Here is a 16,087-nt window from a genome sequence, read left to right on the forward strand (position 1 = left end):
GAATGTCATATTCAGGGGCGCCTGGGTGGCTCAGTGGGTTAAAGCCTCTGCCTTCGGCTCAGGTCATGATCTCAGGGTCCTGGGATCGAGCCCCACATCAGGGAAGCTGGGGGCCTGCTTCCTCCTGCCTCTCTGCCTACTTGTGATCTCTGTCAAATAAATAAATAAAATCTTAAAAAAAAAAAAAAAAAAAAAAGAATGTCATATTCAGAACTTTTGTTCTGTTATTCTTCAAAATTCTGTTTTGGGCTAGATATAAACAGGCTTAGCTTGCTCTCCAAAATCAAAATACAGGAGTCCTTTGTCAATTCCTACTAACTAGTTAGATCCTCCTTCATGCCCACAAACCATCTCTCGTTCTTCGGAAGTGTTGTGCAATACTGTTTATTAAGAAACTCTTAAGCCCCTGTTCTTTGGTTGCTGTGGGAGCCAAACTGTGGTTAATCAAATGTATGCATTTATTGCTTCTAGGGTTCTGAGTTTTCTTACTGGACAAAACATAGGCTGCTATGATCCATCTCAGTTGGGAAATCTTTCCTTTGTCCTATACTAGTGGTTCTTAGTGAAGAAAAACAAATGGTCTTTTGTAAGTTGTTGGTCTTCATTGGCAGGTAAAAGAACATCAACACGAGGAAATTCAGAACGTCCGAAATCACATTCACTCGTGCTTCTCCAACGTCACCTGTTTTCTCCTACCACACCCTGGACTCCAGGTGGCCACAAGCCCTGACTTTGATGGGAAATTGAAAGGTGTGTTACAAATTATGTTACTTTAGACCTGTGATTCAATTTTTGGAATTAAGTAGTGACCAGAGATTGTCAGGCATGGATCCAGCGAGTGCTGCAGAGGGACAGCATGTTAACTTAGAGAGAATGGTACCAAGAGTCCGCTTCAGTTTCTGCTTCTGCCTTGGTGTGACCATTAGAGTTCACCTTAACTTTTCCATCTGACATGGTGGTGGTCAGATTCATTAATGATCTGTGTAAGAGGCCTGTTGTAATTACTGGCTTACGAGAGATAAAAGCACTAAAGAAAGGAACACTAAACATTGGTCACCTGATACTTATCAAGTACAATTAAGTGTCCAAAAGGAAGGTAATGTGATGCGTGGCATGGCTGCGTGTTTTCATCTTTGTGATTTGTGCAGAGCCTGGTGCTGGGTCATATGTGCATGTCAGGAAGTGGTGACTAGGTAGCAGCTTAGAGAAATTAGAGTCGGGACTCTTGGATTCCATTCTCTTATTTTTGTTCCTTATTCATTAAGGCCTTGAGTCATGTAATGCCCAGCCTTCAGTTTACGTGTGTTAAACTAGCCCCTTTGTTTACGAACTTACCTGAGCTTCTCCAGCACCAGGAAAGTAGCAGTAGAAGTAGCTGCCATTTCTCAAGGCTCCGCTGTATCTCCCGCCGCTTCTCTTTGGGCGCTCTAACAAAATGCCTTACACTGGGTGGCTTACCAACAACAGACATTTATTTCTCATGGCTCTGGAGGCTGAAAGTCCAGGGTCAGGGTGCCAGCACGGTCAGGAGAGGGCTGTCTTCCTGTTCTCAGACTTCTGGTTTTACCCTCATGCATGGAAGGGCTACGGAGCTCTGTGGAGTCTCTTATAAACATGCTAGTGCCGTTCACAAGGGTTCTGCCCTATGGCCTAATCACTGCTCATACCTGCCCCACCTGTTAGTACCATCCCCTGTAGGGGTTAGGATCTCCACATACAAATTTGGTGGGGACACAAACATTGAGACCACAGCAGCAGTGCTGGGCTAGTTTACTGTCCTGCTTCATGCTCCCAGTGATTCCATCAGCTGATACGGTCTCCTTTAATCTCACAGATGGAGAAACTGGCTTAGGAAAGTTAAGGAACTTGCTCAGAGCACTCCAATAGTAAGTGGGGACGGAGGGGCGGGGTAGAGATGCACATCTAATTTTTTTTTTTTAAGATTTTATTTATTTATTTGACAGAGATCACAAGTAGGCAGAGAGGCAGGCAGAGAGAGGGGGAAGCAGGCTCCCCACTGAGCAGAGAGCCCCATGCGGGGCTCGATCCCAGGACCCTGGGATCACGACCCGAGCCGAAGGCAGAGGCTTTAACCCACTGAGCCACCCAGGCATCCCACATCTAGATTCTTTTTGCCCCAAAGTCATATTGGGCTAAAATAGAAATTCTTCTGTTACTTTGGGGAAATAATTTAAAGGTATATAATGTTTAGTTTCCAGGAGAACTTGGCTTTTGAAGTGGGAGTTTTTCATAGTCTCATAATAAACATAAACTACATCATTTTCGACTTATTTAACTGATTTGATCCAAGAACATTAATGTGCTTGTTCGGTTTAAGATTTACATTCCAGCTGGTCTTCATAGTGCAGAAGAAACGGAGTTTGAGAGACTTAGTTTTGCCCTCTGTTTGTCACTGTGTGGTGTTTTTATGGGGTTGGCGGCTTTCCTGAGCAGGAGACTTCTAGAGCCTGTTAGATGGCAATTCAGAAATCTGAATTTGGGGTCTAGCTTTAGAGAGAAGTCTGCTCAGGCAATACTGGGGCTAGAACCTTTTACCTGAAAAGCAGTTGCAAGTGACTTTTCTTGAGTGGAGTCGAGAGAAAGTTGAGCATGTAGGTGATGTGTTCCCTTAGGCTTTTAACACTCTTATTAGACCATTAGACATACCTTTACCAAACCTAACGTCGGGTTTGTTCATCACTGGGAGGGGAGGTGTCTGGGGCGTTCCTAAATGAGGCTGCTGGGGAGGGGCGGCTTCAGTGACTCCCTCATGTAGTTGAGCCTCAGCGTGCTCTCAGGTCATCGGGTAGAAATATACACAAAGGCATTTCTCCATGTTTTCAAACATTTTAATGTTTCAAAACATTGTTTTAAAATTCACTTTTAGGGGCACTGGGTGGCTCAGTGGGTTAAAGCCTCTGCCTTCAGCTCAGGTCACGATCTCAGGGTCCTGGGATCGAGCCCTGCATCGGGCTCTCTGCTCAGTGGGGTGCCTGCTTCCCGTTCTCTCTCTGCCTGCCCCTTTGCCTACTTGTGATCTCTGTCTGTCATATAAATAAATAAAAATCTTAAAAAAAAAATTTAAAGTTCACTTTTAGGGGCACTTGGGTGGCTCAGTGGGTTAAAGCCTCTGCCTTCGGCTCAGGTCACGATCTCAGGGTCCTGGGATTGAGCCCTGCATCGGGCTCTCTGCTCAGCGGGGAGCCTGCTTCCTCCCCCTCTCGGCCTGCTTCTCTGCCTGCTTGTGATCTCTGTCAATAAATAAAATCTTAAAAAAAAAAAATTCACTTTCATGTTATCCCAGGAGATAGGAAGAGCTTTTTAACATTTTCAAACCCCGACTTTTGAAGTTTTGTATCACTGTTGGGTGTGCATTTGTATCTGTTTCCTAGGACTGCCAACAAAGTACCACAAACTGGGCGGCTGAGAACAAATTTTCTGCCTAACAGGTTTAGGAGACCGGAATTCGGAAATCGGGGCATCCATAGTGATTCCTTCTGGGGGCTCTGAGGGAGAATCTGCTCCCAGCTTCTCACCTAGCTTTTGGGGTTTGCTGGTGGGCCTTGGCGTCCTTTGGCTTGGAGCTGTGTGTGTCACTCTGGTCTCTGTCATATGGCCACCGCCTTTCTGTGTCTCTGTGTGTTCTCTCCTCTTATAAGGACACCACTGTTTGGATTTAGGCTGTCCCCAATCCAGTATGATCTCGACTAGTTACATCTGTAAATTTGCAGGGTCATGTCCTGAGATTCCAGGATGACATGCATTTTGGGGGATACTGTTCAACCCTGTATGTATTTAAATATGTACAGCTTACCACTAAATATTCAGTGTACTGATTTTCCTATTATATTTATAAAATAGAGAGCAAATTCTGTACAAGTAGTTGTTAGTGTCGTAATTATGTACTGTTTGTTTCCGTCATTCATCATTGAACTTTAAAACACATTTATGGATACGTTAAAATCTTACTCTTTAATGAAAAGGCAAGTCCAGAGGAAGAAGTACAGATGGTTAGTATATGCTCATGAAAATACAGCTAACATCGCAGTAATTGAGAAAGTGCAAATGTATTTGTACAAATTCATAGTCTTTATGGGTCAGTCTCAAAACTTAAAATGTTTATATCCTTTGATCCGGTATTACACTTTTAGGAAAGTATCTAATTAAGGAACTATCCAAATAAGTAAATTAGAAATACATGGACAAGGGCATATATCACTGTAGCATTATTATAATAGGGAATCATTAGAAACAAATGGGTGTTCTTGAGGAACTGGTTAAGTTATGATACATTTGCACTTTTTAAAGTTTATTTTAAAAGTTATTTAAAGTCTTTTTTTTTTTTTTAAGAGAGCAAGGAGGAAGGGGGGATAGAGAATCTTAAGCAGGATCCACACTCAATGTAGAGCCTGACGTGGGGTTCCATCTCATGACCCTGAGATTATGACCTGAGCCAAAATCAAGAGTCCGATGCTTAACCCAGGTGCCCCTATTCAAAGTCCTTTAAAAGATTAAGGTATAGATGACTCTGTCTATCTGTGTTTACACAGATGTCTATGACATATTATTTTTTTTAAAGATTTTATTTATTTATTTGACAGACAGAGATCACAAGTAGGCAGAGAGGCAGGCAGAGAGAGAGGAGGAAGCAGGCTCCCTGCTGAGCAGAGAGCCCGATGCAGGGCTCGATCCCAGGACCTCGGGATCATGACCTGAGCCGAAGGCAGAGGCTTAACCCACTGAGCCACCTAGGTGCCCCTATGACATATTATTACATGTGAAAAGATTGCATAATAGCATATGTTGTATGATCGTATTCATTTAAAAATGTACATTTATAATTATGTTTTTAAAAGAAAAGATTTGAAAAATAAAAATTTCCTTTTTTGCTTTACTTTAAAAATATTTAGGGGCACCTGCGTGGCTCAGTTGGTTAAGTGTCTGCCTTCACCTCAGGTCATGATTCTGGGGTCCTGGGATCAAGCCCCGTGTCGGGCTGTTGCTTAGAGGGGAGCCTGCTTCTCCTCCTTCTCCCTCTCCCTCTGCTTGCTGGTCCCCCTGCTTGTGTCCTCACGCACTCTCTCTCTCAGTCAAATAAATAAAATCTTTTTTAAAAAATATATGTATTTATAGTCTGCCTTGTGTGTCTGTTTCAGGAACTGTAGTCATTAGGATTGTTTATAAAGAATTCTTATTAGCTCTGCAAAGGTTTGTGTACTTTTTAGGGGCTTTGCAGATGGATATTTTGTAATTTTAGGGAACCTTTTTAACAAGGTTTGAAGGGTTTTGAGTGAAGCATAAATTGGGCACAGTGGCTTGGAGTATTTGGCAAGTGCTTGATTAAGAACCACATAAACTTTACTGTGGGGGACCTGTCACTGGAGCCGATGTAGTTTTCAGAGTTAAAATGCCTACGTGTTGTCTTTTTTCAAGTATATACTTGTATGATGACTCGGTTGAGATCCTGCAAGCCCCATTCCGTATAGCCTCGAAAAGACATCATTTGCTTGAGAGCAGTTAGGGCTAATCCACAGAAGGACCTTAATGTCCTTGCTATAGAACATTTACATTTAGTAAGAGTTACATATTCTGCAAATGTTCTCTTAAGTACTTGAGGGATTATTTTAGTGACTTTATTTTGCTGTATTTTTTTTTTTTTTTCCTCCCAAAGAATGACCATTTGTTCAGAGGGGAACAACTCACCAAACACAGTCCTAGTTTTGGTTTAATCGCTGCTCATCTGCTGCTTCCTGTTAGCTAGATTAGCTCAGTTTTGAGACCCTTTCAACAGACACAGATGACTCTGTCGTCATCATAAAGAAAGCTGTCATCTTTGTGTTTTCTAGAGCAGAGAGACCTAATGCAGTAGCCACTGAGTTGTTTACTTAGAAATTAAACAGAAGAGTTTGTAGGGCACGATCTTCTTTGACACCATGAGATTTTGAGATCGTCTGTCAGGGGGTAGTTCTTGTCTGTTCTGAGTCTAAAACCAGTGTTTTGGTACAGGCTTTGTAGAAGCATTAATAGCTGAGGGTCTATTAAATCTGGGTAAAATCAAATATAGGAACAGTCTGGTGCTAGATTGTGCTAGTTTCTTGAGTGAAATGTTTTTGAAATTCTTAGTCTTTTAGTATGATAAAAGTTGAAACCATTAAAAAAAGGGTGGTTTTTGTTTTTGTTTTTGTTTTTTGGAATAGGTAATACATTGACATGTTTAAAATCCCTAAAAGAATTATAAAGTTTTCAGTGAAAAGTCTCTTCCTTTTCCAGGCTTCCAGAGTTTCTTCAGTATGTGCAAGCAAATATGAATGTACACAGACTAGCATAGTCTGTACACTATTTTACAGTTTTTCACTCCACGTTATAAAGAATTTGTCCCACTTTTTTCCTTGAGATTTTTTAGTTTTATTTTTGTTATAATTTATGATCTAGTTTAGATGCATCTTACTTTCTGAGTGGCTACCTATTTGTCCCAGAAATATTTACTGAAGAGTCCAACTCACCCCCCCACCCCCATTGAAATGTCCCCATTATCATGTATTAAGCCACTAATCGATGTATAATATGGGGATTAATCCCTTTTTAAAATTGGTAAAGGCCGTACTTTGGCGCCATCCTGAGGAGACTGTGGAATTAAGAGTATTTTGATGGAAAGTTGGTACCCATTTACTTAGGTGGGACAGATTAAAAAAAACCAAAAAATTTTCTTGATGTCATGAGCTCTTATAATTGATCAGTTATTTAAGATGGGATGGGAATTGGTAGAGATGAGAAGTACATGTTACTATTTAGAGAGAAATGTCATGCAGATTTTAATTTATGAGGCATAAGTAAAGTCTATGTAGATTACAAAATTAAATTGTAAAAATTAAAGCATGGAAAATTTAATTTTATTAGACCTCTGGAATTGGGGAAGGACTCTTTAAACTTAGGAAGAATAAAAGAAATTGTCAAGGAAAAATGGTATTGATTTGAATACCTAATATGCATATTTTAAAAAAAGGCAAAAAATTGGAGAAAATATTTCAGTGATTATAGTCTACATAAGGATAGAAGATAGCATATTTGTTTATTTTGTGAAGACTGACTATATTCTAATATAATCTGTATCACCTGGTAGGGGAAGAGGAGATCAGTTGATGAACCAATACGGTAGAAAGTTTGGTCTGACTAGCGGCAATAGAAATGAAAGCAAATCAAAACAAAGAGCTACCATTAAATTTTAAAATGTACTATTAGGTATCTAAAAGAATGCAAAAAAGTACTACATATGTAAAAGGATACATAGAACTTACATATGTAAGATACAAAACCTCATATAATGAGCATCAAAATTGGCGAATTTTTTCTGTAATGGACTAGATAGTAAATATTTTAAGTTTTGTGGGCCAGTTACTTGTCTTTGCTTTTGTAACAATGCATAGACAATGCATATATGAAGACATGGTGTGTTTTCGGAAAACTGTATTGACAGTTACACTGAGCAGGCTGTATTTGGCTCCAGGGCTGTGGTTTGCCAGTCAGCATTCCCAGTGTGCTGCTGTTGTCTTATTCCTGTGTGCTACTTCCCTATCCCACCTCCCTGTCTCCCCGCAGAAATTACCACTATTCTCAATTTGGCTTATTTTGCCCTTGAATTTTTTTTTTTTTTAAAGACTTTATTTATTTATTTATTTGACAGAGACCACAAGTAGGCAGAGAGGCAGGCAGAGAGAGGAAGGGGAGCAAGCTCCCCGCCGAGCAGAGAGCCCAACGCGGGGCTCGATCCCAGGACCCTGGGATCACGACCCGAGCTGAAGGCAGAGGCCCTAACCCACTGAGCCACCCAGGTGCCCCTGCCCTTGAATTTTTAAAAAAATCATTATTTGTGTTTGAAGCATGTAGTCTGTTGCTAAGTTTCTTTAATTTTTGAAACTTAATAGTATATGGCTAACTTGTATTTTCATTGAGTTTTTTTTTTTTTTAAGATTATTTATTTATTATTTGACAGACAGAGATCACAAGTAGGCAGAGAGGCAGGCAGAGAGATAGGAGGAAGCAGGCTCCCCGCCGAGCAGAGAGCCCGATGCAGGGCTCGATCCCAGGACCCTGGGATCATGACCTGAGCCGAAGGCAGAGGCTTTAACCCACTGAGCCACCCAGGCGCCCCTTCATTGAGTGTTTTATCTCTTTTTTTTTTTTTTTTTTAATTAAAAATTTTTAGGGTGTCTAGTTGGCTCAGTCGGTTAAGCATCTGCCTTTGGCTCGATCGTGATCCCAGGAACCTGGGATCCGGTTTCACGTTGGGCTCGCTCCCTGCTTCAGTGGGGAATCTGCTTCTCTCTCTGCCCTCCTCCGCCTACTCATGCTTTCTCTCTCTATGTCTCATGCTCTCTCTCAAATAAATAAATAAATAAAATCTTTAAAAATTTTATTTATTTAGTTTAGAGTGAGAGGAGGGGCCGAGGGAGAGGGAGAGAGAGAGTCTCAAGCAGATTCTACCCTTTGTGCGGAACCTGACATGGGGCTCGATCCCACTACCCTGAGACTGTGACTTGAGCCAAAATCGGAGTCGGACACTCAAAGGACTAAACCAGCCAGGTGCCCCTGAGTGTTTTATTTCTGATATTATCTGTGTTACTGCATGTAGTTTTAGTTCATTCACTTTCATTGTAGTATAATTGTGCCTTCTGCGAATATAGCACAGTTTATTCTCAATGGAAACATGAGCTTTTCTAGTTTCCTGCTATTATGAATAGTGCCACAGACATTTTAGTATATGTGCATGTATGGGGGTCCCCCAAGTGTATGTGCTTTAAAAGCAGGATTCCTGGAAGGTAGAGTTAGTATATTTTCACCTTTACTGGCTAATGTCAGAGTGTGTTCCAGAGTGGTGGCTCCCGTTACGCTGCCTTCCTCAGTGTATGTAGAGATTCCCGTTGACCCATCTCCTAGGCAATCTTTAGTGTTACCAGATACCTAGCTTTTGCCAAATTAGTGATATAAAACAGTATGTCATTGTGGTCTTGAATTGCATTTCTCTGGTTACTAATGGGATTGAATATCTTTTCATGTATTTATTTACATTCATGCTTCCTTTCCTCTGCAGTTCCTGTTCATGCTGGTTCAGTTTTAAATTGGATTTGTCTTTCTCAGCAATGTATAGACCCTATGTGTGTACTGTAAGATATGAAACTTTGTTAGTTATATGTTGCACATATCTTTTCCCATTTTCTGTCTTGTCTTTTTTTTTTTTTTTAATGGTGCCTTAGTTTTAATGTGGTTGAATTCATTCACCTTTGATCTTATGTAGTGCTTTTTTCTTTTTTCTTATTTTTTTTTCTTAAGATTTTATTAATCTGCCTGACAGATAGAGACAGCTGGAGAGGGAACACAAGCAAGGGGAGTGGGGAGGGAGAAGCAGGCCTCCGGCTGAGCAGGGAGCTTGATGCGGGGCTCGATCCCAGGAACCTGTGACCACTACCAGAGCCGAAGGCAGACGCTTAATGACTGAGCCACCCAGGCGCCCCTGTAGTGCTTTTTAAGTCTTGTTTTAGAAAATCCTTTCCTTTCTCCACACACGCACACCCGCACACACACCTTGCTGTCTGTCTCTCTTTCAGGCATTGTCTTTCATATTTGTGTTTAATCCACTGGGAACTAATTTTTGTGTATGTATGAAGTAGAGATCCATTTTCTATTTTTCTATCAGATACCAATACTTTGACATCATTTATTGAATACTCTGTCTTCCCATTATTTATAATTTGTTAGGTTTTTAAAAAATGCTTTTCATTGGGGCGCCTGGGTGGCTCAGTTGCTTAAGCATCTGCCTTTGGCTCAGGTCTTGATCCCAGGGTCCTGGGATTGAGTCCCTCATCGGGTTCCCTGCTCAGCAGGGAGTCTGCTTCCCTCTCTCTCCCTCTGCCTGCTGCTCTGCCTACTTGTGCTCTCTCTGTCCAAATAAATAAATAAAATCTTTTATAAAAAGCCAATGCTTTTCATTTGTGCAACTTGCTAAACTCCCATTATTTCTAGTAATTTATATGTGTAGATAGTAGGTACTGTCTATGACACTTAATGAAGAATGGAGTTTTTGCTTTTTTTTCCACATCACATTTTATATTTTTAAAGTTTGTTGTGGACCTGTAGGAAGATGAGGATCCTAGTGCAATGTTGTATAGAAGCAACAATAATGGACATCTTTAACTTGCTCCTGATTTTTCCTGCAGAGAGATAAGTGCCTCTTCAGGGAGCTAGAGGCTTACTGACCTGGACAATTCCAGACCCCTTTCGGGTTTCAGCTTAATTTAGGAGTTAATTTTGCCCAAAGTTTAACCCCCTCCCCGTCGCAGGGAACGGCCTCAGATAAGCTGCAGCATCACACGAACTTAGTGTGTCGCTCTGGTCCCGTTCCCTCCTGCCCCTCCTCAGCTCCTTGCTGCCCCCTGCACGTCCAGGTCCAGCAACGCAACGGAACAGATTGGATGCAGGGTCTTGTCAGGGAGAAGGCCTCCTCAGATTCTCCAGTCCAGAGTACTGTCAAGCAGAAGGCCCAAGTCAGTAACGATTTTAAAAACAAGAAAACTCTAATGTGTTGCAACTCTTGGCCGGCTCAGTCAGTAGAGCCTGACACTTGATCTCGGGGTTATGAGTTTGAGTCCCACATTGGGTATAGGGATTGCTCAAAAAAAAAAAAAAAAAAAAAAAAACAACTCTAGTGTGTTGAGAGTTATAAACAACCTTCTTATACGTTGGTGGGAGAGGTATAAATTGGTACAGTCTTTCACAAAAACGACAGCAATATATAGGCGCCGTGGAAAGGAAGGGGTATTCTTCAAATGTTAATCATCATTATCTGGCTTTATTGATTTTTTAAATTCATTTTGAATGTCTTCCAGGAGTGTACATTGTCATTGTATTATCTAGGAATTGCTTTTAGAGGACCATATATTCCAAGGAAAGAATCTAAGGAAATAAAAGTAACCTGAAGATTTTTCTACAGAGAGTCTTAATTTGTAATTGGAAAAATTTAGAAGCCACTTTGTTTTATTCACTGCTCTGTCCCCAACTCTTAGAACAATGTCTGCCACGAAAAGGTTCTGGAAGACTGTTGAATGAATAAAATTTGAAGTCAGACTTCTCAGTTTTATGTATTAGGGTTACTTTCTTTTCAGCTGATGTTTGAATTAGTTGGGAACCTAAGAAGATTCCTTGTGTTTTGATTCCCTTGTGTCTTCAGAGAGGGACCAGCTTGTTCTCACTTTGAGGAAGGAGCTCTCATTAATGGCTCTCCTGAACCCTCAGTGGGTGTTTTATAGAAGCTGCAAAGGAGCTGTCCTCTTTCCTGAGATAGTAGCTTTTTTCTTTCAGGATGGCCCAGAAGGTCTTGAGGAAATAATAGAAAATAAATGCCATGATGGCCGCCTGGGTGGCACAGTGGGTTAAAGCCTCTGCCTTCGGCTCAGGTCATGATCCCGCGGTCCTGGGATTGAGCCCCACTTCGGGCTCTCTGCTCAGCGGGGAGCCTGCTTCCCTCTCTCTCTCTCTCTGCCTGCCTTTCTGCCTACTTGTGATCTCTGTCAAATAAGTAAAATCTTTAAAAAAAAAATGCCATGAGGAATAGGTGCTTCTGCTTCTTTTAGCGTAAAAATGAACAACAGGAAAGCAAGTGGATGATGAATAGTGATTCCTCATGGATCCAAGGGGAGCGTGAAGGTGTGGTAAAGGGAGAGGACTAGAAGGGTTGATAATTGATTGTTTTGAAGACTGTGTTAGTAAAATTCTTTAAAAAGTGAGATTTCGTGAAATGCTAGGGAGTAGACTACATCCCCCGGAATGAAAACCAGGGGAAGGATATTCTGCGTGTTCTGTTGTGGACTAGGCAGCCCTTAATCTCGAGAAGGGAAGGAAGGAGACGGTACAGGTACATTCACACAGAGGTCCATTAGCAATGTGGTCATGGGCAGAAAGTGTCAGACATGGTTGGGACTCCCTCCCCTCTCTTTCTTTCTTTCCTTTTTTTTTTTTTTTTAAAGATTTTTATTTGTCAGAGAGAGTGAATATGAGCTGGGAGAGGGGCAGAGGGAGAATTGGACTCTCCGTTGTGAAGGGAGCCAGATGTCAGGTTCGATCCCGGGACTCTGGGATCATGGCCTGAACCAAAGGCAGACACTTAACCGAATGAGCCAGCCAGGCGCCCCTCCCTCCCCTCACTTTCAACTAGCAAATGTTAAAATAGGTAGACTGAAGATTGCATTTTCTGCTCAGCTTGGTCGAATAAACCTGTTTGGCTTACTGTTTTCTTCTTCGTGGTCTTGTGAACAGATATTGCCAGTGAATTCAAAGAGCAGTTACAGGTCTTGATCCCATTTGTGTTAAACCCAGCTAACTTAATGGAAAAGGAGATCAATGGCTCAAAAGTCACCTGTCGGGGGCTCTTGGAGTATTTTAAGGTAAATATGGGTTTTAATTATCAAAATATTTGACTTTTGGTAAAACTGATCTAGGTCATAAACTAACTTGAATTTTACTATTTTAAAGCTTAGGGACAAGTTTCTCATGGGGGAGATGGTGAGAGGCATTTTCAGAGCCTCCAGTGTCCTTCCAGGAGTGGGCCACTGGGTGGCAGTATCGGTCTAAGAACCAAATGGATGTTCTTTGCACTTTCTTAGAGGAGTAATTACTGTGGCTAAAGGAAGATGGTTCCTCAAGGAAGATGGTGTGGACAGGAGGTGGTTAGGAAGTTGCCGTGAGTAGGAGGAGACGGCACCTAGATGTGACATGGCTTCTTCAAGGCGGACGGTCACTGTGCCCACAGGTAGTGGTGAGGCCAGTGTGCATGGGGAATCTGGTGGGACTCCTAGTCTTGCTAGGCTCGTGCTGCTTGAGAACAGTTTTAGATAACTAAAAAATGCTAACATGCACTCAAATGTGTGTTGTGTTTTTGCTAATTCCTGGGTGTTGATCTAGGTCTTTAGGAAAATGCAGTTTGGTCACTTTCTAAACATTAAAGTATTATTAAATGTGACAGAATCACATTTTTCACAGTCGTTTCTATGTTTATATTCTAAGGCATATATTAAAATTTACCAAGGAGAAGATCTGCCTCATCCCAAATCTATGCTTCAGGTAAGCAGTTCTTTGACGTCCTAAATGATACTGTTTGGTACTTGTTGACCTACACGCAAGAAGCCACGTCCTTTGAGAGTGTGGGTGCCTGGATGGCTCAGGCAGTTAGGCGTCCAATTCTGATTTGGGCTCAGGTCATGATCTCAGGGTCCTGGGACTAAGCCCCGTATAGAGCTGTGTGCTCAGTGGGGTGGTCTACTTGAGAATTCTCTGTCTCCCTTTCCCTCTACCCCCCCTCCCTGCCACTTGTGCACGTGCTGTCTCTCTAAAATAAATAAGACTTAAAAAGGAATACTGTTGCTCTCCTTGCCTGTTTATGCTGAAGTATGTTAATTTTTACCACATTCTTCATGGTGACTGTCCCTGGGTTTTTTTGTTTTGTTTTTTTTGTTTTTTATTACAAGATTTTATTTATTTATTTGACAGGGAGGGAGCCAAGCAGGGGAGAGGCAGAGGGAGGGGGGAAGCAGGCTCCCCACTGAGCAGGGAGCCTGACATGGGGCTCGATCCCAGGACTTTGGGATCACAACGGAACCAAAGGCAGATGCTTAATTTACTGAGCCACCCAGGCATCCTTGCTCCCTGGGTTTTTTGTGTATATTCATGGGGATACAGTTAAAGCAGAACAGCCCCTCACTGGGCCTGGTCTTCCCACCAAACGTACTGTGGAGAGCACTGTTTTATTATACCCAGGTAGAACAGGCCCAGTTATCTTAGACAAATTATTGTCCTGTTACCTGTTGTCTGCTTTAGTAGAACACGTCCTGGCATACCTGTTTACTGCTTACTGGTCAGGTTTTTTATTTTCAGCCACTTTTATTTACAACATTTTGCTATTTTCAAGATGTCATTTTGTTAACACAATTTCTGACTTTCATGTGCAGAACATAAGGCCGTTTACTGTCAAATGTTTCTTTAAAAAAAATATTTTATTTATTTATTTATTTTTAAAGATTTTATTTATTTATTTGAAACAGAGAGAGAGAGAGATCACAAGTAGGCAGAGAGGCAGGCATAGAGAGAGAGGAGAAAGCAGGCTCCCCGCTGAGCAGAGAGCCCGATGCGGGCCTTGATCCCAGGACCCTGAGATCATGACCTGAGCCGAAGGCAGAGGCTTAACCCTCTGAGCCACTCAGGCGCCCTTATTTATTTCTTTGACAGAGAGACAGCGAGAGAGGGAACACAAGCAGGGGGAGGGGGAGAGGGAGAAACAGGCTTTCCGCTAAGCAAGGAGCCTGATGTGGGGCTCCATCCCAGGACCCTGGGATCATGACTCGAGCCGAAGGCAGACACTTAACTGACTGAGCCACCCCGGCACCCCATGTTTATTTCTTTAGTAGCAAAATATTTTCACAAAGAAAGCTAGAGTTTGAGTCCACATAAAGACAATTTTTTTCCCTTCTTTTTTGACCCACATCTATTTCTTAACCCGCATCTATTTCTTAATGGTATTTCTAGAGGTTAATTGATGATAAAGACTCTATGTATAAGGATGTTTTTTGGCAGAAAAGGAATATTTTATTTCATAAATTGGGAAATGGAGAAACCTAAAAAATGGCAGAAGTATCCTAAAAAAAAGGAAGAATGGGACAGGGTGAGAGGACGGTGGCACTTGACTATTTGTGGAAGAACGTTAAAAGAGGGGATTCCGAGTTTCTGCTTTTCCTTTCTTAAAAGGCCACCGCTGAAGCCAATAATTTAGCAGCCGCAGCGTCCGCCAAAGACATTTATTATAACAACATGGAGGAGGTATGTTGGGCACGTGTCTCATTCTAACATATCGATCACCGGGTCCTGTTCCTGACTTCGGAAGCCCAAACTGATCCTGTTTACTGTATCTGAAGCCGACGAGACAACAAAGCTGTGTTCAGGTCCCCCTGGTCATTGGGGTCTTCTAGTTCTTTCCATTGCTAAGCAAGAAGAAAGCAAGCTTTCTTCTGGTGCAGTTAATGTCTCTCTGCTTATTTCCGTGTACTTTTCAGAGGAAGTGAACCCAGACTTTACCGGTCTTGGTCATCATTTTAAAGTTAATTTCTCATATCTTAAAATGTTCTGACTTTTTCAGTGTTTTTACTTGTTTCATTGGGCACTTGTTTTCAAAGGGATCTTCAACATGTTATGTCTTTATTCTTTTTAGGTTTGTGGGGGAGAGAAACCTTATTTGTCTCCAGACATTCTAGAGGAGAAGCACTGCGAATTCAAGCAGCTTGCTCTGGACCATTTTAGGAAGACCAAGAAGATGGGTGGGCAGGATTTTAGCTTTCGTTACCAGCAGGAGCTGGAGGAGGAGATCAAGGAGCTCTATGAGAACTTCTGCAAACACAATGCCAGCAAGAATGTCTTCAGCACCTTCCGAACCCCCGCGGTGCTTTTCACGGGCATCGTGATTTTGTACATAGCCTCAGGCCTCACTGGCTTTGTTGGTCTTGAGATTGTGGCCCAGCTGTTCAACTGCGTGGTTGGGCTGCTGTTAATAGCACTTCTTACTTGGGGCTATATCAGGTACTCTGGTCAGTATCGCGAGCTGGGAGGAGCAATTGATTCCGGCGCAGCATACGTACTAGAGCAGGTGAGTGGTGCCGCGGACCAGGCTGCGGGACAGCCACAGATGTTTGTGCCTTTATCGTAGAGTGTTGCCACTTGGAAGAGCTTCACAGTGAAAGAAGGCATGAGAAACTTCCCCTGGCCGGCTTTTGTTTTTCGATAGGCATTACGTTGTCTCATCCTTCTTTAGAATGTCCATATTTATTCCTCATAGTTTGTTTCCATGCCTAAAAACTGCCCTCTGACGCGAGAAAGTTCCGACTTGGACAGACTGTGCTGCTCTTGGGGAGCATCTAACCACATGCTCTTCAGACACATTTCCTGTGTGATTCTCCCCTCCTCCGAGGTTAATTTGCTTCACTGAAAATCAGGAGCTTGGGAAATTTCTCTGTTTTGAGTTCTGCTAATGGGTGGCATCTCTTTCGCTTTAAAT

At 42.1% G+C, this 16,087-nt stretch overlaps 1 protein-coding gene across 3 annotated transcripts in view; it reads left to right on the forward strand.

Annotated features, from left to right (window-relative positions):
- The window catches only part of LOC111149406 (atlastin GTPase 3), a 52,375-nt gene that overhangs the window by 31,637 nt on the left and 4,651 nt on the right, over positions 1-16,087 (forward strand). For all 3 annotated transcript variants that reach the window (XM_022506438.1, XM_022506435.1, XM_022506436.1), the window contains exons 8-12: positions 612-750; positions 12,307-12,434; positions 13,054-13,110; positions 14,788-14,859; positions 15,248-15,679. In XM_022506438.1, the coding sequence (XP_022362146.1) occupies positions 612-750; positions 12,307-12,434; positions 13,054-13,110; positions 14,788-14,859; positions 15,248-15,679 (828 nt within the window). The remainder of the gene's footprint in view (positions 1-611; positions 751-12,306; positions 12,435-13,053; positions 13,111-14,787; positions 14,860-15,247; positions 15,680-16,087) is intronic.

This window comes from Enhydra lutris, unplaced genomic scaffold (genome assembly GCF_002288905.1).
Source record: "Enhydra lutris kenyoni isolate GAN:26980312 unplaced genomic scaffold, ASM228890v2 scaffoldscaffold22, whole genome shotgun sequence".
Classification (NCBI taxonomy): Eukaryota; Metazoa; Chordata; class Mammalia; order Carnivora; family Mustelidae; genus Enhydra; species Enhydra lutris.